The following is a 21,171-nucleotide window of genomic DNA, read 5'->3' as shown; positions in this document are numbered from 1 at the left end:
TTTCCAAGACCAAGTATTGTTGGTAAGCTTCTGAAGTTAAAGGAAACTGGAAAAATCTGATGCAAATATGTTGCCTCTGCCCTGCTTGAGCAATTGTAACATTGGGGGCATACAGGAGAACAATTCTGGAAAAGTGAGTCTTTGTACATTCTCATTCCAAAGATCATCCCATAACCCCTGATTTGTATGTGTCAGATCATTCCACAATTCTGAAAAACTGAATGGATTGACCATTCTCAATCTGTGCTGAAGCTAAACCTTTGTATGTGTCAAGTCACTTCAGAATACTTGTCCACCAAAAGGAACCCCTTTTCTGCATACCCGGCAATCTCCCATTTCTATAATAATTATTCCAGATCAAAGAAACCCAAGGTTGCTCATATTTGTTAAAGAATTTGTACAAATGTTTCATGACAAAAGCATCATTTTGTGTTGCAACCTTCAATACTCCTAATCCAACTTCTGAACTTTGGTTTTAGAGGCTCTCCAAAAGGAATACTCACTCTGTAACGGAGGTAGTAGTTCTCTAAATAAAAACCATTCCACAGCAGACTCTCTATTTTATATCGTTCTCTATGCTTGAGAAGTGACACGTCATGTTTTGACAGTATATAGGGTAAGAAAGCATCACGGTGCTGCATGCAAATGCAGGCCAAGAACCATCACCGAGAAGCACTTCCATGTGCTTTTCCTACTAAACTTCTAAACGCAAGGAATGTTGGTCGTGCTGCAAAACAGCAAAACTGACAACATACCTCAACAAGACAAGAACAAACTCAAAATCCATAGCACCCAAAAGACTCCACCCATTGGATATTATTGGCGTTGATCATTAATGTCTATGAAACTAAAATTAGAAAATTGCTATGTTTCTAATTTCTGTCAGAATTTCTAGAGTTCATCTCTTTTTAATTACATATGGTGATAAATAATAAATAATTTAATGCTTTAAACGGAACCTCTTGGTGATGGTTTTCCTCATCTTCTCGCCGGTAGTTTTGTCCTCAGCTGCGACATCGAGGATGCAGTCGGCATCGATATGAAATGTAATAGTGATCTGTGGAACACCCTTGGGGGCTGGAGGAATGGAGAACTCAAACTCACCCAACAGGTTGTTGTCGCGAGCCATGGCCCCCTCACCTTCGTACACCTGGATACGGATACAAGGCTGGTTGTCGGAGTCAGTTGACAAGACCACCTCCTTCCTTGTGGGGATGGTTGCGTTCTTCGGAATCAGCACGGTCATCACACCCCCATCCGTGGCCAACCCAAGAGAAAGAGGCGTAGCATCGTTCATGAGGTAGTCCTGTATCTCATCCTCTCCACTCATGATTGCAGCCTGGATAGTAGCTCCGTAAGCAACAGCCTCGTCAGGGTTGATGCTCTTGAAAAGCTTCTTCCCGTTGAAGAGCTCTTGGAGAAACTGCTGGACCTTTGGAATTCTAGAGGAGCCACCAACAAGGACAACATCATGAACCGAGCCCACGTCCATTTTAGCATCGCTGAGGCAGTCCTCCACAATGTCAATGCACTTCCTGAAGAGATCCATGTTGAGCTCCTCAAACCTGGCGCGAGTGATGGTTGAGTAGAAGTTGATGTCCTCGTACAAACAGTCAATCTCAATGGTGGCCTCTAAAGTGGAGGAGAGGGTCCTCTTCGCCCTCTCGCAGGCCGTCCTTAGTCTCCTGAGAGCCCTGGGGTTGCCACTGATGTCCTCCTTCGTCTTTCTCTTGAATTCCTGAACAAAGTGGTTCACCATCCGGTTGTCGAAGTCCTCACCTCCAAGGTGAGCGGCACCAGCTGTGGCTAAGACCTCAAAGACACCCTCCACTTTGTCGAGAACAGAGACATCAAAGGTACCACCTCCAAGGTCAAACACGAGAACATTGTATAAACCCTGAACCTGAGCAGACTTCCTGTCAAGACCATAAGCCAAAGCAGCAGCAGTGGGCTCAGGGATGATGCGCATAACATTGAGACTAGCAAGCACTCCGGCATTCCAGGTGGCCTGCCTCTGCAAGTCCGTGGAGCAGGCAGGAACAGTGACAACGGCATCCCTGATGGTGGTGCCAAGATAGGCTTCAGCAGTCTCCCGCATCTTGACGAGAACCATCGAGGAGATCTCTTCAGCTGCAAACTGATGCTCCACACCCCTGTACTGAACAACAATCAGAGGCTTGTCATCAGGTCCAGAAATGACCTTGAAGGGCCAGTGCTTAATGTCACTCTGTACAGAAGCATCGCTAAATCTTCTACCAATGAGCCGCTTGGAATCTGTAGCAGAAGAATTAGATGTCAGTAACTGCAGTACTGTTTTTACAGCTACTGCTATAAAGGTGCTTGTAGTAAATAGAGAACATCACCAATACAAATTAATCACCCAAAATTTGAATAGATTATAGCTTGTTTTGAACAGCATTGCCGCAACAGTAACCATGACATAAAGTCTGGCATCACCGATATAAGGCACCGATATAAAGAGCTTGAACAGCATTATTGTTGCAGCATAAAAAAAACACAAGGTCACAAAGCTACTAAAAGATCTAATAAGCACACGGATTATTTGATAAAAGATACAGTTGACATTAACAATAGTAAAAGTCAACTATTTAACCAGAGGGAAGAGCGAAGTATCCAATATTACTTACAGTCCAGTAACCATCGAAAGATCTAAGTTGCCAAAGCAATAAGATAAATCCCATTACCATGGGCTGAGAGACAGAGCACAGTGTAGTACCACCAGAGGCAGCACAGATAGACCAAAAGCGCATAACCCAACATATAGCTGCGCTAAACCGCTGTAAGCCTAATTAGAATCGACAGATCTGAACAAGCATATATCAGCAGCTATGCATCCGCCATCAGATCCACGGGTCTAATTCAAGAAGTAGCGAAAACAGGCAGTAGTCATCCTAGCCACAGGGATGGGGAGATCTGAGAGGGGAAGGAGTTGACTTTGGTAAAGCAGTAGTAAATGAGACTCGTACGGCACCCACCGAAGATTGTGTTGCTGGGGTTCATTTCGGCCTGGTTCTTGGCAGCATCCCCGATGAGGCGCCTGGAGCCGGTGAAGGCGACGTAGGATGGGGTGGTTCGGTTGCCTTGGTCGTTGGCGATGATCTCCACGCGGTCGTTCTGCCACACCCCAATGCAGGAGTAGGTCGTGCCCAGATCGATCCCGATGGCAGGATGGCGGCGCTTGCCGGCCATCTTACTTGCGTTGCTCAGCGCGCTGGAGAGGAAGGGGAGCTTGTAACTCGTGGGGTGGGGGGACAAGAAAGGAAGAAGGCGAGAGAAGATTCCGGAGACGCGGCGCCGATGACTACCGTTGGATGCTGGGCGGATGGTGTCATGGTGATGGCCGCATGCGACGCTAGAGAGAGAGGACGTTCATGTCACAAAGTAAAAAACAAAAAAAATAGAGAAAGATAAAAATAGAAATCTTACACTAGAGATAGTTTATCTGTTGGGATCCGTAAACCCATTTAGAGAATTTTTCTTCTCCTGTATAAAGTTTGAGTCCATCTCAAAATCTAGGACTAACCTACAAGAAAATACAGTATTTTACACGGCCATATGGGTAAGTTGTTGAATGTCGTCTTAAGGCTCAGTATTTCCTTTATATCAATCTATCATCGAATAGTCATCGTCCTCAGTTGTGAAACTCTTTTTTTATCTTAATCATACACTCGCAATTGTTATTTTCATTAAGATGCGTGGTTTAGAGTTCTTTCTTGTGTTTTTCATTTCACAAGCAGTGAGGTCAATCGAATTAATCACATAATTGATAACTAGAGGAGTCATGGTGCTAAGCTTACATGGTTCGGGTCTTTTAATTTGAAGTCGAATTGTGTCACGTTCCACCAAAACAAGAGTTACCTTAAACATGTTGGATGTCCCCATCACTATGTTTGCAAATAGTTGAGAAAGTGTTGTCGATGGAGTTATTCACTACTCATCAGACGTGTTTGGTGAAGAACCGGAGTGCTCACCGGATGCACCAGCTTGTGAGCAAACTTGAGTTAAGTTTTAGCTAAGCATCTTACTCTGATGTGCACTAGACATGTATGATCGGAGAGGTCAGATGAGGGTCTATTTGAGTGTGTGAAGTTTAGATTCCTTCTCTAGATGTGTCTAGTGTGGCATCAAAGGCCACACCCACACCATTCAATGAAGATGTTATTTTTGGGGACACTTAGAGCTAGCATGCATTGAATGTATCTAGTGTGCATCGGATGTGCGCATCAGACCTCTGACAGGATCAACTAGTTCCTAGCTGTTAGGGTTGTTCGATTAGGTGCTCGGTGTTCGTGGAGATGTCTGGTGAGACCGCATTGTGCTACTACAAAGGGTAACAATTCACTTTCTTATGGGATTTTAAATAACCCTTGTGGTCGGTCTTGAGCACTCTTTTGGAACTTCTAGCCTTTGTACCCATCTTTTAAGAGCTGAGAAACACATTTCACTTACTTGCATCCATTCATTCCACATTTCAGTGAGATGGAGAGCCTTTAATGCGTTTGTATACTCGTGGCTAGTTTAGTTTTTGTTACTCTTGGTGATTATCGTCACTTAGCCGACTTAGAGTTTGAGAGATCATTGAATGTCTATTGGTGATTTTTCTCGGATCTGATCAAGCTTCGTGTCCTTGTGGGAGCGTGAAGACTAACTCTAGTGGAATGCTCATGGCTAATTAGAGTGTAGCACTTGATTTATTCTCGTGACATTTAACTTGTGGATCTAGTTTATCACGCTAGTTAGCACGTGGATCATCATTTAGGTACTCACCATAACAAGGCTATAGGTTGCCACTAGTCAACTAAACCTCGAGGACAAATCTCGTGTTCACCTCTTGTTCTAAGTGGTTTACTCACTACACACTTGCTCTTTGCATTCCTATTACTTGCATGCGTGTGGTAATTAATTGATTAGCTAGCTAAGAGCAGCATGGTTATAGAAGTAACTGGTTGTTAGTTCCTTCTGTTAGCAGCTAATGCTCTAGTAGCTCGTGTGGTGTTGTGTAGAGCCGTAGAGGTTGCGTTGGATAAGATTGAAGATACCACAAAGTAATTGCTATAAGTGTCATATTTTATACTAATCAGCTTTGCTCTAATCTTATATGTTTGTAGAGAAATTGATATAAGCTATGGAACCCTTTTACTCATCTAGATTGATTATATCGACATTGGATATGTGAACCCCGTATTACTTCTTGTTAAAACCCGCTGGGGTTTCAAGCTCCCTCCGCGCTTCACGCTGACACCGCTCGCTGTGTATGGGACCCTCCTCACAGTAGTGTTCACGCCGTGAGACGAGCCCGCACCCGGCTCCGTCCGCTCGTCCGCTGCGCGCTTCCCCAATTCGCGCCGCGCTTCTCTCGTAGCTATTCATAGTGTGTGTGTTTGAAAGTAAAAACACTTTCCCCGTGTTTCCTGGCCCACCGCGCGAGCATGCCCATGGATACGAACGAGAGCGGACGCGAAACCTTTTTGTGGACGGATGCGAAATCTCAGGCCACGGCCACACCACACCCCTCTCCCCTCCCTCCACCTTCTCCCTCCCACGCCGGTCCTTCTTGAGCGCCGTGAGTCGCTCGCCCGTGTCCGCCGCACACTATTCCATGTCAGCCGGCGTCCGCCCTCTCCACCGAGCGCTGCATCAACGCTGGCCACGCCGCGGGGCAGAAGCAGCAGGGCAGCCACAGCCCTGACGCCTTGCGTCGACCTTGGACCCTCTTTTGGCGCCAACAATAGGAGGAGGAGCGGAGCCACGTTCCCCGCGCCGCCGCTCCTGTCCCGGATGCTGTCACCCACCACGCGGCCGGCAGCTCGGACTGACGAGAGATCTGGCACCAGCCCGGAGAAGCCCCTGTTGCGCCGGTGGGTACTGCGGGCGCCGTCGAGAGGATCTACGTGGTTAGGGTTGCAGTCCCCAAGTGCGATGAGATCCAGAACGCCATCTCCGACGGTGAGGCTGAGCTAGCGCCCGTGCCGGTGTTCGTGTTTTTGGATTTTGTGGATCTGATGATGCTCGTAGACCTTGTGCACCGGGTCCGGAACGATGTCGGCGGGAGGTGAAGCAGAGATGAAGGAGCTGCCCGAGGAGCTTGCCTGCCTCGCATGCGAAACATCGGCCCAAGTGGTGGCGGCGGGACCTGCCGCGTCGGCACCGCTTATGTGTCGCATGTGAGCTTCTTTTCCGTTTGTCTGCCGACACTAGGACCTCCCCTGCCCCCACGAGATTTGTATCTGTACCTGACTACGATGAGGAGTACAATGACTGTGATGATGATGACTATGATGGAACCGAATATGGCATCAACCATCCTGTTAATATGGGGAAAGGTATACTTCTGAATATTCTGGCTTTACCCATATCATCCCTAAAGAGGTGGCAATGGTTACTAGAGCTTCTTTATAGTCTGATTCAGACATAATGGAAAGATATGCCATGAACAAGGTCATCAGAAATGGTAAATAAAACAGATGGAATTTTCTGATACCTAATCATATACATATTTAGGCACATGACAATCTTCTTTTCACCATCAAATACTTAACAGTCGCCAGAAGGCACTTTAAAGCTTATAAAGAATTGGTAAAAATCATACTGTGGAACATGTATCAATAGAATAACATTGAAACAAGAAAGTAACTCTTTGAATCTTGAAGACCATGAAAAAACTTCTTTTCAGGCCTCTTATATTCTCTTTGGCCACCGTATCTTTTTTCTGTTCATATTCTGGTCCTGGCATGAGTTAGGTGTTTTTTTGTAGCAACAAATTAATCTATGAACATGCTGGTTTTATTTACATAAATCTTGTGCTGCATCAAAGAATTTGGTTTATTCACGGTAAAATATGATTCTATATGATCTGGGATGTACATGAAATCTATAGCGTCCTCAATACATGTTTTCATAATCTCACAGTAGTATACATTTACAGGAAGAAGGGCGAGCCCATCAAGCTCGTCTTCACCGGCAAGAAGAAGGGAATCACTCCCGTCGCCTCCTTCAGCGCCCTCGACAAGGAGGGCGAGGACCCCACCCCGTCTGCCGCAGCCGAGCCGAAGCCCAGCAACGATCCAGCCGAGGACGACATAAGCACTTTGTAAATCTCCCACTCCTCTCCCATGGTTTTCCCCTATGTCGCTTGGTTTCTTCTTTTTGCCAAGCTTTTAAGGTTTAAGAAGCTAACTATGAAACTACTAAAAAAGATTTTTGGGTAACAAATTTACATCTGGACATTTGGGTTGAAATGTTACTTTATTTTTCTCCATGATTTTGTAGTAGCATGTTCTCTATGTTTTGTATTAAGTGCTTTTGTGTTTTATTAAATTCGTGCTTCCATTCAACCTCACTTACTGCTCACTTACTGCAGATAGAAAATAATTCTCACAGGTGGAAGCTTGTTGCAGTCTACAGAATTAGGCGACACTCTTACTGGTTGCCTTTTGATTTAACTACCATTCAAATTAGCAACTCTTGAGCAGATTTATTAGATCCAATTGCTGTCAAAGGATAAGATGACCTTTATATAGATTTTTCAGTTGCCATTTCAACGATTTATTGTGATTGTAATGCTCGCCCCTATATCAGGAAGGTGGGCATATCAGTATCTTGGATGACGACTCTACTGAATGATGTCCATAATACACTTGCGGAGTATTTGGTTTGTAGAGTCACTTTATGTTTCATGAAGTGATGCATTATAAGTTCATTCCATCAATTTTGGTGGAATCAACTCACTCCTCGTATATATACTAATTATTAGCTTATGAAGAATGGAGTGGTGATGTATCAACCCATTTTATTCCACAAACCAAATAAAAAAGTGAGAAATGAGAAGAAGATGGATCACTTCATTACTCAAACCAAACAGCCTATTAATGTGCCATGATCATGTGCCTAACTGCTTTACCGGTTAATTGAGCCGCATACCATTGAATATTGTGCATCAGTTATATCATTGGGAAGTGTTATTCTCACCGGTAATTGCAAGTTATTGTAATTCTTGCAACTCCATAGAAAGTGTCTGGACAAATGATAGTAAATTTATATTGTGATATTGCCATATTGGGATTATAGAAGACATCAACTTGTCATAATTGTTATGTGATATTGTTCATGGTGGGAGATTCAATCTTTGAAGCAGTAATTGTGCTAAATTTATCAAATCCTCCGCTGAATTTGAATATGGCATGAACAATTATTCACTCCTATTTTTCTCTTGTGCTGGATAAGACGCCCGAAGGGGCGCCCACTGATCTAGTATTGAGTGAATAAGAGGGCAGGGCACGCATGTAAAGAGGATAATGGGGCAAAATATACGGTGGAAATCACCTAATACATAGAAACATAGAGACTAATTAAAAAATACACATTTCAATTGTTTCAATAAAATTAACACTTGACACATTTACAATACATGTACATACATGAAAAAGGTTTGAGATGCAAACTTGAACTAGGAAATAGCATACGAAAAAAAAATGCTAGTAAACACGAGGTTCATGTGCACCCTCAGTAGTTGAACTGGTTTGCTAGCTTATGTTTGCCATATCATTCAAGAGCCAGCCTATAAGATAGAAACTCTCTAATCCACACGCCAATACATTTGCGCATAAATCTTGAATGTTACAAATGATCAATTTGTGACAATACATCAAACCAAATTGTTGAAACCCATAAGGCCTTGTTTGGTTGCATAGGTAGGAGGGGATTGAGGGAAAGTAAACCCATTTCTATTCAGTTTTGACTAGCAAGAGATTTGATTATCTCTAATCCGCTTCAATCCACTCCTAACCGAGAACACCTCAAATCGGTGCCTGTCACTCTAGCTACTTAGCATCTCAAGGACATTTCCCATGGTAGGCCGACGTTTCGGATCCCGCTCAATGCACTTCAGTCCGACCTCTCTGCACCTATTAATCTTCATCAGCTGAGACTCGTTAGCTAGCGCCGGATCAAATAACCCTTTCGCTGATGTAATCATCTCATCAACTGAACCCTGCAAGAAGGGGGGGAACGAAAACAGCGTCAGTGGAGGTAAGCATAGTTTTGCCAATAATCAACTGATGATTTGAGGTAACTGGCTAGTTCTACAAAAGCTTTTAGATATATCACTCACCCATTCCGGTAAATCAACGAAAGGTGAAGCTCTCCTGCCGGTAATGATCTCAATGATGATGATTCCAAAAGAGAACACATCAGACATCATTGATGCATAAGCTTCCATAAGTTTTTCTGGAGCGACATAACCCCTGAGCGGTTACAAATAATAATAAATGAATAACTACACAGAAGCCGCATGAAAATTAGAAAACACATGAGCTTCGTGGAGTTTCTTTTACTGCAAGATTAAAATGCAATCAGGTTCATCCTAATGGAAAGTTTTTCATGGAATATCTTACAGTGTGCCTGCTACGGCATCCCCGGTGACCTTATCATCATCACGATCCAGCACTATTGATGATCCAAAATTGATGACCACAGGATTCATATCTGAACGGACGAGGATGTTGGCTGGATTCAAATCCATATAGAGAATATGATGCTTATGTAAGCAATGTAAGCCCTTTGCTATCCCCTGAATTATCTTGAAACACGAGGACCAATCGAGTCGAGAGACTGCGCAATATGATGCAAAACAAGAAGGAAACAACACTAGTTAGTGAGAAAAGATAGGTTATTAGGTCCATATGTGAACTAGAATTTCCGTAGAGGCATACCATTAATAAATTTCTCCAAGCTTTCAACATTCGGTATGTATTCTTCGACCAGAAAGTATAGCTTTTCTTTTTCTTGGGCATCGAGGCAATATCCCAGAAGTTTAAGTATGTTTCCATGTTCAAGCTTTGCACGAATATTAAGCTCAAGTTGCAGGCGCCTCTCTTGAGTATCATCAGAGACTGCTAACTTCTTGATGGCAACATCTAGTCCGTCGTGTAATACTCCCTTAAAAGCACAAAAAAAAAGAAAAATATTTTTTTTCACAGCAAGATAGTTCCTTTAACAAAACTAAAACCAGAAAGAAACATGTTATAGCCCTAAACTCTTGCTGACCAGTTTGCGTCACTGATAATTCTGATAGCGCGCATGTAAGATCAATTGTCTAAGGAAAGTGATATACTCCCTCCTTTCGAAATTGTAAGTCGTTCTACCTTTATTGTAAGTCAAACTTCTCTAGCTTTTACCAAGACTATTGAAAAATGCACAAGCATCTACAATATCAAACTGGTTAACTAGATATACCGTGACATATATTTTGCTAGTTTATTTGTTTGATATTGGAAATATTAATCTATTTTTTTAAACTTACTCAAAGTTAGACAAGTTTAACTTAGGACAAAGCTAAAATGGCTTACAATTTGGGATAGGGAGATCAGGACATAACTTTTCCTATATAATTTGTAAAGCTAAAGTTTTAACAAATACCTAGCTCTAAGAAATCTATACAATTTGTAAAGCTGAAGTTTTAACAAATACAAAGGCCCACTGATGACAATCAATACCAGAAGAGCATAACGCAAAACTAGCCAACCAAGCAACTACCTTGTAGTAGCCTCTTTCAACCACACAGCCCTCTGAAAATTCGTTTGTAGCAGCGTTCAGTTGAGACAAACTGAACTGAGGAACACCTGTCATGGGAAGCAAATGCATACCAAACACGAAACTGTAAGTTTGTTGTAATATACAGGCCTCCATTCCCCCCTATTTCACTCCCACTCCGCGCACTACTCTTCCATGATGCCAGCTATGAATCCTTGCTCCCCTCACCTAGCTCCAGCAATGCTATTGTTGTCAAAGTCATCCTCAAGCATGAGCTCCTCTAATCACCTGAAAATGAGTCACCCTCACTAAACACCAATGCCCACAATCCACCCAATGGACCTCCTTGGCCATCCCTCACTACCATAGAACCGATTTACAGAAATGGACAGGAATGATCTTTAGCTGTGGGTATTCCCAACGTTGCTATCCATCTATATCTAGAAATGGACTATTTCTAGAGGCGGGTTTACAGACGCCGTAAAAATTGATTTCCAGGATGAGTGGCAAAATGATATAACCAAACAAATAAACTCAATTACTCAAACATGATAAGGTATAGAGTGGTAGAATCGATATCTAAGTCCATATCATTTAGGCCACCCTCATTCTCATCACTTGGAGCACCACCATGGGGAGGAGTACGCGGTGGTTTACCATAGTCGTCCTCAACATCTAGATCACCGGCAACAACAATGTCCAGAGCATAGCTTCCTCTTCTCCCGATCCTTGCTCTTCTTCATTATTTGAGGTAGAAGTTAAACCATGTATGTTGATGGGCCGCCTCGCCCGCTCGGCGCCCGTGCGGAGCTATAGGTGTCGGCGCCACAATCGCCCGCTCCCCTCTACCGCTGATGCCCGAAGTGGTTGTGACGCCCGCTCCCCTCTGCTGTCGATGCCCGGAGTGCAGATCCACCTGACCGCGCCGCAGCCGCTTTCGTTGACGGTGCCCGTGAGTCCATGTCCCTCCCTGCCGAAGAGCCGAGCACAGCTGCAGGAGAGCATATGAGAGGTGGATGTAGCACGGATCAGCTATACCCTGCCACTGTTGCGGGAGATCCAGCAGAGGAAGCGCGGAGAGCCCGCCGTCGCTCGGTAGCCCGGTGCCGCCGCCACTGGGGTGCCTGCTGCTCCTGAGGAGTATGCCCGTGGATCCCACCGGCAATGCTCCCGAGGAGTCTGCCCGTGGATCCCGCCACCGTTGCCGGTGGGGAGCCTGCTGCTCCCGTGGACATCGGAATCCTCCGTCAACTTCTCAACCCATCGATTTGCATGGTAAGGACGGCGATCATGTTTGTCGTAGCTATTATTATGCCTCTCTTGCCTCAGACACCTTTGAACCTTCAGTCCTTGGTCACCCCTTTGGTGGAGTCGTTGTGAGCAGAGTTTCAACACATGTTTCAGCTCATTTGAGGAAGTGTTGCAGCCTCTCCAGGAGGAGGTTTCTATCATCAAGTTGTGGCTAGCACGTGTGGCCAACCATTTGGAGCATGCAGAGACGCATGGGGAGCATGCTTCTGTCTCCGACTTGCCCGAGCTCTTTGGCCCCTGTTCTCCAGTGAAGCACAATTCACCATCGTCGATCCTTGCTTCTCTCGTAGGGGCATGCACGGTTGTCGACTCTTTGGTGTGTCAGGACACTAGTGCAAACACCGCAGTCTCCATCCTTGGTGAGATGCCCACAAGGATCTATGGTATAGAGATTCATAGAGAGACAGACCTTACCACTAATGAGGTGGTCGTAGGGGCATTTGAAGTTGATTCTCGCCAAATGATGTCCACCAAGCAGACCATTGAAGTGCCTTCAGAGACCTCCACGTTGCTTTAGGTTGTCACATATGTCGAGGATCTTGTTGTGGTGGAGGATGCATCAGATGATGAGGAAGCTGCATTGGTTGCGCAAACCGCAAAGTACTTTTGAGGACCCCATCTTTCTTACCACCATCGAAGACGGTCTTTCTCATTCTATGGTTGAGGGCTATACAAAGCCTGTTTTGATGGAGGACGCACCAAATGATGAGGAAGCTACCTTGGTTGTGCATGGTCCTTCTCTTTCTATGGTTGAACAATACAAAACCTCGACTGGTAGAGGATCTTCCGATAGCGACAAGGTCTTATTCATCCACTAGAGCTAGAGTGGATGAGGACCTTGCATGCCCTCCTTTAGCTCCATCCTTGCCATCGACTACGACAATTAGGTGTCGGTGTAAGTCCTATAATAGCTCGTCACTTCGTCGAAGTGCCTGTCTTGCTCAGCGTGGTGCGTTTAAATATTTTGGCATTGTTGGGATTGACAGGAAGCCCAACGAGAGTTCAATTCAAGCATGTGCAGATCATCTAAAGGAGTTGTTGCCACCAGACCTCCTTAAGAAGCTTTTGAGTTTAAAAGGTCATGCCTTTTGAAACTTTGTGGCAGAGGTTCATTTGCCTTTTCATCAGATTGTCTTTGTTGTGTTGGGTGGCTTTTTGTTGTGTGCTCGTCTTGTCAGAGCTGTTGTGTGCTCGTCTTGTCAGAGCTGTTGTGTGCTCCTGTTGCTAGGGTGTTGTTGTTGGTGCGAAATGGCCTCTATCATAATGGTTAAGGGTTCCGAGAAGCACCTCCAGGTCCTGGGTTCGATCCCCCTCGTGGACGAATTTCAGACTTGGTTAAAAAATCACCTCGTTGTGCCCCACCCGCTCCCGGGTTACGTCCTACGCGCCACCCTCCGGATGGGTTGTTGTAGAGTGGGTGGTGACGGCCCGCTAGTGATGGGGAGCCAAAGTTGGGGGATCTCGGCCGAAACCATGTTTCAGTCTCTTCTTAGCCATCAGTGGGTTGTGTGCGCCTTGAGTGCCGACCCCAGGCATTATACCGGGAGGGCAGTCTTTCCTCCGCAGTCGAGTTTTTTTTGTGCTGTTGTTGGTAGGGTTGATGTAGTTTTTGTTGTACCAATTGTTTTTGTTGTAGTCCTCTTCGGGGGTTTGTTGTTTGCCTATTTTAGGCTTTCCTCTTTATCAATATAATCGGGAGCTCTCCTGCCAAGTTCGTTTCAAAAAAAAGTTAAACCATGTCGACGAGTATATGTACTAGTCATCCTAGGAAAATTGCGGCCTTCAAGGCGCTGTTGAGGGAAGGAAAATTAGAGATGAGAGATGGGCTAGGGCAGCGCGGTGAAGTCACGATGTTGCCTGGGCAGATGCCTAGGTGCCATGGCGATGTCAGACCTGCCCAAGCACTTGCCTAACTTCCTCCATGTGAGGCAAAGTGGCGAACAACCATGACTATTAAGTTGCATGCGCCAAACAGTTCAACCCAAAAACTTAAGCTGATAGGAAGAGGCTGGCAATTCACTTATATTCCAGCACTCCCTCTCACGTCGAGCCTCTCTTGGGTCTCAGACGTGGAATAGGAGCGAGCAACAATTATTTTATTTAATTGCGCTAACCAGAATTCAAACTCGAGACCTCTGGCTCTAATACCATATTAACTTGCATGCACCAACGAATTCAACCAAAAAGCTTAAGCTTATGGGAAGAGCTGGACAATTCACTTGTATTATATTCCAACGCTCACGTCGAGCCTCTTTTTTTGGATCTCTGACACCGAATATAGGAGCGAACAACAATTATTTTATTTAATTGTGCTAACCAAGATTCGAACTCGAGACCTCTAGTTCTGATACATATTAAGTTGCATGCACCAACCAGTTCAACACAAAAGCTTAAGCTGATAGGAAGAGACGGTCAATTCACTTATATTCCAACAATGACATCCAGTCCTAGCCGACCGGATGCCTAGGCGGCAACTAGGCGGCACCTTAGGCAACGCCATGATAAGCATGGTGCTCCTAATTGCTTTGCTGGTTCAAAAAACTCAAAATTACTTCATTGTTTTCTTGCTCTAAACTGTGGCCAGACTAGAGTAGTTCTCGGTTGAACACAAAACTTGCGATTATGCCATCTGGGTAGTTTAGACGGTATTTATTGACTGCTTATTCTTATTCCTAGGTGTTGAGTTTGTGATCCAAATTCTGAAGAAGGCGGCCAAGTTGACGAGCGAAGCGGAGGCCCGTCGCCGGGAGGCTCAGTGTGCTGAAACTGATGTTGAGCTTGAATATATGTCAAAAGTTCCATACTCTAGTGTTGTTGGGTCACTCATGTATGTTATGGTTTGCTCTCGCCCTGATTTGTCTCATGCTATGAGTGTTGTTGCTAGATACATGTCTAATCATGGTAAAGAGCATTGGAAAGCTGTTCAGTGGATTTTCAAATATCTACGTGGTTCTTCTAGTGCTTGTTTATGTTTTGGTAAATCTGGAGATGGTCGGGTTGGCTATGTTGATTCAGATTATGGTGGTGATTTAGACAGGAGGAGATCTCTTTCAGGTTATGTCTTTACTGTTGGAGATTGTGCTGTGAGTTGGAAAGCTCGTTTACAGGATACTGTTGCTTTGTCTACCACAGAAGCTGAGTATATGGCAATTGCAGAAGTTACTAAGGAAGCCTTATGGTTGAAAGGTATACATTCAGAGCTATGTAGAATTAAGTCTTGCATTACCATCTATTGTGATAGTCAGAGTGCTATTCATCTCACCAAAGATCAGATGATTACTGAGAAATCCAAACATATTGATATTCGTTATCACTTCGTTCGTGATATCATTTAAAAAGGGTTGGTGAAGATATGCAAGATCAGTACTGATAATAATCCAGCTGATATGATGACAAAGCATGTTTCTGTTGCTAAGTATGCTCAAACTTAGTTGGTATTATAAATTAGCCCTTAGTGGCTGTTAGCGGCGGGCAGATGATGATGCATTTGTTTAAGGTGGAGTTTGCTATTATGATGCTACAAGGAATTTGTCTCAAGGTAGAGTTTGTTGAGTTTGCGATCCAAATTCTGAAGAAGGCGGCCAAGTTGGCGAGCGAAGCGGAGGCCCGTCGCCGTGAGGCTTGGGCCGGAGCGCGGCCCAGAGACGCCTGGGGGGTGGGGGCGGAGCCCCCCGCGGTACGGATCGTTTTAGGGTTTCACCTCTATAAATATCTTTGTAAGCCGCAGGAGATAATTATCTCATTTGTAAATCTCCTGCGATCTGTAACCACCCGAAAATAGTGAGAAGTTGCTGGCCGGCGCCCGTGGTTTTTTTCCCCTTCGCGTTAGAGGGGGTTTTCCACGTTAAATCTGTGTCTTCTCTGTGATTGATCCCCTTTGTGTCGTATTAATTTATAACACTAGGGTCATCATGTCAATAGCAAACATGTGTGACCTTGGTGCTTATTAGAATATAAATGTGATTTGTGGTAACGGGGTCATAGGCCAAGTTTAAGAAATTTTCTTGGCTCTCATTCGCTCCTCTCTGGTCGCCTGTTCAGTCCACCAACAAGACACACCACAGTTGCAGACTACTCATTGGAGATGGACGTGGACAGTTCATGAATTATCACCAATTAAATAGATTATCAGAAATGTGCATAGTTTTGCCCCTCCAAATTAGTTGACATGAATGCATGATAATTAGTTGTCCAGTAATAAAGATATGGTTTAACTGCTACTGTATTTAACTAATAATGCATAAAGCTGTAGACAAGAATTATGTCGATCAAAGTAACAGAAATGCCACGTACCAGACAAAAGTTCAGACTGCTCCCTTTTTACTCTTGCTAACATGGCCTTTCCTTTCTCGCTGTTCACAAGTACAGATTTTCCATTGCCATAGAAAACACAAAATAAGAGGCCTTAAAACTTGTAAGTTCGGATTTCAATTAAAAAAACTTAATTGTCATGGGTTCGACGCAGCCTCTCTGCAAAATGCAGGGGGCTTTTGTCTGTTTTCTTTCTTAATGAGATGACACGCGGCTCTTTTTTCTCGAACGCGCAGGAGATGACACGCAGCTCTCCTCTGTTGTTCGAGAAAAAAAGGTTTGTCTCGGTTATTCCTTACCTAGAACCCACCCATGTGGGACTGTGAGCGCTGGGTCTGTCCTTTTCTAGAATGCATCTAAAATATTGATGCAGTTATACCAAGTAGTCTCATTAATAAAGAGATAAAAAGGTGCGTTTGAAAAGGCTACCAATATCTAGGGCAAATGAAATGTATTTAACTAATAAAATTTAACTGTAGGGACTTCCCCTACAGTATTTCTTTCAAAAAAAATGTATTTAACTAGTGTGGTTGATTATGTACCTAATTTGCTTATGTGAACAGTCCCATGAATAATCTATCAGAATATGTGAATATTGTACCTTACATATTTATTAGTTCGACAATGTTCCTGAAGCAGCCCAGCAAAAGAATAAATCTGTGCTGCAGTTGTGACCCCCCCCCCCCCCACCCTCTGAATTATTCAAAATACTTAATAACCTTTATTTCATCCGGACGAAAAAGATATAATCAACATTATACTAAGTAATTTTCTGCTCAGTTTAGGGGATGTGTCCTTGTTTTCCTGCTTTGGACTGATGTCTAATAACCTTGGAGAAGTTAGTAATCTTGTAGTAGTGTTTTTGAGTCCGGTTTCCATGGATTCTTTCGCTTATGTGCGTTACTGGCCTCCGTAAGGAGTCATTGCTGTAATATGTGGTCTATTTTAGACCTTATTATCTCCTTCTTAATATATTTAAGGCGCAGTTCCCCTGCGCTTTCGAGAAAAAAGTTAGTAATCTTGTGCGAAAGGACCTCTAGCTGGGTTGGTTAGGTGGTCTGAGTAGCACTCCTCAGGTCTGGGTTCGAATCCCCATGGGAGTGAATTCTAGGCTGTGGTTAAAAAAATCCCCTCATCTATCATACGCCAAAGCACATGTCTAAGGTCCGGTCCCGATCGCGGTCGTGTTCTCACATGGGCTACGGTGCCACTGTGTATGGGTGGTTCGAGGGTTTTCTCGACTTGCGTGAGAACTGAGAAGGTCATCTTAATATAATGCTTGGGGATTGTCTTCCCCCCGCAGGTCGAGTTAGTAATCTTGCGGACTTGTGAAGTTAATTGGTGGAGCAATAATGGGAGGGCCAAGAGAAAGGGCCTCTAGCCGAGTTGGTTAGGTGGTCTGAATAGCACTCCTCAGGTCCTGGGTTCGACTCCCCGTGGGAGCGAATTTCAGGCTGTGGTTAAAAAAATCCCCTCATCTGTCCCCGGTCGCGGTCGTTTCTCACATGGGCTACGACGGTGCCGCTGTGTATGAGTGGGGCAGGGGTTCGGAGGTTTTCTCAACCTGCGTGAGAAGGTCTTCTTAATATAATACCCGGGGTTGTCTTACCCCCCACAGGTCGAGTAATAATGGGAGGGCTAATAAAAGTGACCCCATTTGAATAGTGATTTTTTATAATAATACTGGCTAGTGCTTAATGTGTTGGCATGCTTTATTTCCTTGCACAAATGGACTCTAACACTGTATGTTTAGAGAATTTTGAAGTTTTGTTTTTCAGTTACTATGGGTAACGCTTACAAGATTCTGCTGCATTACATATAATTTACTCTTAAGGGTTGATTTGGTGACAAGGGGATAACAGGGGGATTGGAGGGGGTTGAGGGGGAAATGAACTAATTTCCCCCACAATCCCCTTCAATCCTCCCGTGATCCCGGCACACCAAATCAGCCCTAAGTGTTACATTTACTACAGAATGCAGGACTCATGAATTTGCACTGCAGATATCTTATATACTTACCTAGCTTGATCAGTTCTTGAATGACTACTTTGTGAGGTTTCCACCTGCCCTGCACGCTGAAGTGCAAAAAAAAACACAAAAAACATGCACATGAGAAATCCTCAATTATTAGCAATCACTTTATAAAAACAAAGCATACCAGGTCTATATAGAACAGTTTGGCTATCAGATTAGATAGGAAATCCTCAATTATCTTCAAGACAGATCGTGGGGATAGCTACTCGATGTAACATCATGTATTCATGTTTATTGCAAGCCATACAGAGAGTGGTTTTGGATCATACTTGAATACTTGTGGCCGATTAGTACGTTTTGTGGACCTAGTTTATGGGTTGTGTGGCCCATTCTAGAAAAGGGATAATGTCTGACTTTTCGTATGACTTGTATAATCAATTAATCAGCCAATAATTCTGCCAATATGGCAATGTGGTCATGATATAATTGCATAGAGTATGTTCACAAGATACAACCTCCCTTGAACAGTTATGGGAGGTATACGTAGAACCCCATAGATTTTCTGTTTATTAAAGCATCGTAAACAAGGACAAGTCAGCTAGGTGCATTCAGAGTAGTGACTAGTGACATGTCCAGGAAAGAGAATGAGGAGAGAGAACCAAACTTGCTCTTCTTGTTGAACGAAGAGATGCTCATGCTCAGGAAATGGACAATTAGCTATTGCTTCGTATGTACTCCATGTATTAAGACACAAACCTATTTTTTTCAACAAAAAGGCAGGAGCTCTGGCACTCAATTAAGAAGACGCGACCACAAACCTTAATTATATGGGAGTATATCTCACTGGAGAAGTTATCTTTCACATAATCTCTAGGTGATGTGTGAATATCTTTTGGAATAATAGCAGCTGATTTGATTGTTGGAAACACTTCACGCATAATTTCGAAAACAAAAGGTTGAGTAAATAAATTTTATAGAATCCATATAGCAAAACTAAAGTGTTAAATTAAACTGGTGTGTGTTTGTGTTTATGCCTGCCTATGTTTTCTAAATTGCAGTTATGTTTGTCTATAGATTCTAAAACTACCATTCTATAGGGCAAGTTGTTCGTGAACTAGGAAATCTGTCTGGCCAAGGGTCCCAATCAAGCAGCCTCATAATATCTCAATTTGTCAAAGCGACAACATCGAAACAGGACCTATGGCAAATGAGATGGATATTCTGGCAACTCAATCCAAATGATCTGGAAGGTTCAATTTTTTAATTAGGTTGGTCTGAAGAAGACTGGAACCATGTATCCAGTGACACTGATACATCCAAACACCATAGGGCCAAACTACGTATGATATACCATATGTTGTGTGTTGGAATCATTCCCTGATGGCTAGAACTCCTGTAGGGCCTTGCATCATTTCCAAATCATGTTTGTGTTTGCCTTGTTATATCTCAACAAAGAATAGTGTGACCCATGTAGTATTTATTACTTGGTAATCTTTGAAATAAGCAACACTAAAGTCACCTGTTGGTGTTGGTGCAGAGGGGCATCAATAGCAGATTGGATCTGCTTTTCCAAAGCAATCCTTGTGTCGACAACGGTGGCCAAGACCCCATTCCACAATTTATATGATATATCCTCCTGCACCTGGCGCAGCTTCTTGGACATGCCGCCGGCATTTAAGTAATGGAGCACGACGTGCTTCCTCTGGCACTCGTTGACGAGCTTAAGAGCGCGTTGGAGTGTCTCTTCCATACTCTTGAGCGTATCGCTCATCAAAGGGTCCTCCATTGCTTTTGTATTCTCCTTCAGCCGCTTCATATGAGTACTGACCTCAGCTGCACGCTCACCGATCTTAACGCAATCCTCCTTGTTCTGCTTAGCTGTTTCCACGGCCTTCTTGATCGCAAGTGCGACTTTGACTACCCTCTCCAGGTCGCGGATTACAATATCAGCCATCTTGCCGTAGGTATGTTGACCAGATTCTGCGACATCATTGGATCAAGGCGCATCAGATCAGGTCAGGGGCAAGTGAGTTATGAACTCATTAAGGAAGAAAGATACTACAAAATTCTAAATTCTAAAGCTAGAACTTTTCCATTATCAAGAAGGAAGCACACCAACCTTAAAATTACTGGATCTACTCCCTTTTTTTTCTCACAAGCAGGATCTTGGCTGGCTAGCTTCCTTGCTTCGCCACTAGCTAGCTAGGGGCACCAAGCGAGCTTTTCATCACCAGTGCGTGGAATGATGGCCTCCGATCCGATCTCATGAGGCTGTCAAGCACTCTCCAACCATTACACGTACAATACTAGCACTCCCTAATCGCTACGGCGTCCTCAGCCGGTTTCCAATCCAATGCAGGAGAGAGGAAAGGGTGAAAGAAAGACCTCATCGCTTGCGAGACATCACTCAGCTCTCTAGCTGATTGGTCCGCGGGACCCACTGACGCCAACCTCCTTCTCCCCCTCTTTCTTCTTCTCGTCACTTGAGAAACGCTTGGGGGAGCTTGCGCCGCACCGCTGTGGCAGGCGAGCGGGACCTCCGGCGCGGGAAAGGACGTGCTGGTGGCGGCGTTGAGCAGGACAGTCGGAAAGGGCGAGCGATCCGGGCCCGGCGCGGCGCGGGAAGGCAAGCCGCCGACGGAGTCGCTGGAGAGCCAGCCGGGGGCCGGTGGCGACACGGCAGCGGCAGTGCTGGCCTGTACTGGATGGGGACTGGTGGAAATAGATTGACCGACTCGGAGCTTCGGCTAGCTATTTTGCAATTTGTTTAGCAAACAGTTTCTCTTATGTTATCTTAAAAAACGTGTGATTAAAATGTAGGAGCCGAAGCCATATTATTGCCTTATTGGTGATATGGCTCCCAACATAAAAAAACAGCTCTCATTTTTGGAGGGCTTTTGATAAAAAACTAGTCAGACCTAGAGCCGTTCAAAGAGTCATACCAAAAGGAACCATAATTTAAACATGATACGTAGGGCCTGCAGCATAATGTGACACAGATTCATAAAAAATCAATCCCACTAT

At 44.3% G+C, this 21,171-nt stretch overlaps 3 protein-coding genes across 6 annotated transcripts; 1 reads left to right on the top strand and 2 right to left on the bottom strand.

Moving 5' to 3' along the window:
* Positions 1–786: 786 nt before the first annotated feature.
* LOC103652717 (heat shock cognate 70 kDa protein 2) lies at positions 787–3,362 on the bottom strand. Of its 2 annotated transcripts, XM_008679674.4 has the most exons (3): positions 2,997–3,358; positions 1,105–2,274; positions 787–1,008 (listed from the first exon to the last, which is right to left on the bottom strand). In XM_008679674.4, exons 1-3 carry the CDS (start codon positions 3,208–3,210, stop codon positions 941–943), a joined length of 1,452 nt encoding a protein of 483 aa, XP_008677896.1. In that variant the 5' UTR covers positions 3,211–3,358; the 3' UTR covers positions 787–940. The 2 variants fall into 2 exon arrangements, with proteins under 2 accessions (XP_008677896.1, XP_008677895.1); XM_008679673.4 differs by having other exon boundaries at positions 787–2,274; positions 2,997–3,362.
* A 2,139-nt stretch (positions 3,363–5,501) lies between these two features.
* On the top strand, positions 5,502–7,748 carry LOC100274452 (uncharacterized). 2 transcript variants are annotated; one of them, NM_001360600.1, is made up of 4 exons: positions 5,578–5,967; positions 6,037–6,185; positions 6,947–7,111; positions 7,382–7,636. In NM_001360600.1, the coding sequence occupies exons 1-4, from the start codon at positions 5,800–5,802 to the stop codon at positions 7,383–7,385; spliced, it is 486 nt and encodes a 161-aa protein (NP_001347529.1). In that variant the 5' UTR covers positions 5,578–5,799; the 3' UTR covers positions 7,386–7,636. The 2 variants fall into 2 exon arrangements, with proteins under 2 accessions (NP_001142283.1, NP_001347529.1); NM_001148811.2 differs by having other exon boundaries at positions 5,502–6,344; positions 6,947–7,748.
* Positions 7,749–8,366: 618 nt separating this feature from the next.
* LOC100277943 (protein kinase superfamily protein) lies at positions 8,367–20,944 on the bottom strand. 2 transcript variants are annotated; one of them, NM_001360597.1, is made up of 10 exons: positions 20,533–20,819; positions 20,267–20,418; positions 19,667–20,127; positions 18,193–18,248; positions 16,156–16,214; positions 10,555–10,640; positions 9,732–9,957; positions 9,414–9,630; positions 9,131–9,263; positions 8,529–9,010 (listed from the first exon to the last, which is right to left on the bottom strand). In NM_001360597.1, exons 3-10 carry the CDS (start codon positions 20,099–20,101, stop codon positions 8,837–8,839), a joined length of 1,386 nt encoding a protein of 461 aa, NP_001347526.1. In that variant the 5' UTR covers positions 20,102–20,127; positions 20,267–20,418; positions 20,533–20,819; the 3' UTR covers positions 8,529–8,836. The 2 variants fall into 2 exon arrangements, with proteins under 2 accessions (XP_035822747.1, NP_001347526.1); XM_035966854.1 differs by having other exon boundaries at positions 8,367–9,010; positions 20,267–20,944.
* Between the last annotated feature and the right edge of the window lie 227 nt (positions 20,945–21,171).

The sequence above is a fragment of the Zea mays genome, chromosome 4 (genome assembly GCF_902167145.1).
Source record: "Zea mays cultivar B73 chromosome 4, Zm-B73-REFERENCE-NAM-5.0, whole genome shotgun sequence".
Classification (NCBI taxonomy): domain Eukaryota; kingdom Viridiplantae; phylum Streptophyta; class Magnoliopsida; order Poales; family Poaceae; genus Zea; species Zea mays.
The sequence above is the reverse complement of the archived record's forward strand: the minus strand, read 5'-3'. Positions and strand labels throughout refer to the sequence as shown.

Coding starts and splice junctions, on each gene's coding strand:
- LOC103652717 (XM_008679673.4), bottom strand. CDS start 3,210: ATGGCCGGCAAGCGCCGCCATCCTGCCATCGGGATCGATCTGGGCACG. Junction 2,275..2,996: donor CCCCAGCAACACAATCTTCG/GTGGGTGCCGTA, acceptor CTTCTGCTACAG/ATTCCAAGCGGCTCATTGGT.
- LOC100274452 (NM_001360600.1), top strand. CDS start 5,800: ATGCTGTCACCCACCACGCGGCCGGCAGCTCGGACTGACGAGAGATCT. Junction 5,968..6,036: donor CCAGAACGCCATCTCCGACG/GTGAGGCTGAGC, acceptor TGATGCTCGTAG/ACCTTGTGCACCGGGTCCGG. Junction 6,186..6,946: donor GCACCGCTTATGTGTCGCAT/GTGAGCTTCTTT, acceptor ATACATTTACAG/GAAGAAGGGCGAGCCCATCA.
- LOC100277943 (XM_035966854.1), bottom strand. CDS start 20,101: ATGGCTGATATTGTAATCCGCGACCTGGAGAGGGTAGTCAAAGTCGCA. Junction 9,631..9,731: donor CTTGGAGAAATTTATTAATG/GTATGCCTCTAC, acceptor CATATTGCGCAG/TCTCTCGACTCGATTGGTCC. Junction 9,264..9,413: donor GATGCCGTAGCAGGCACACT/GTAAGATATTCC, acceptor GTAACCGCTCAG/GGGTTATGTCGCTCCAGAAA.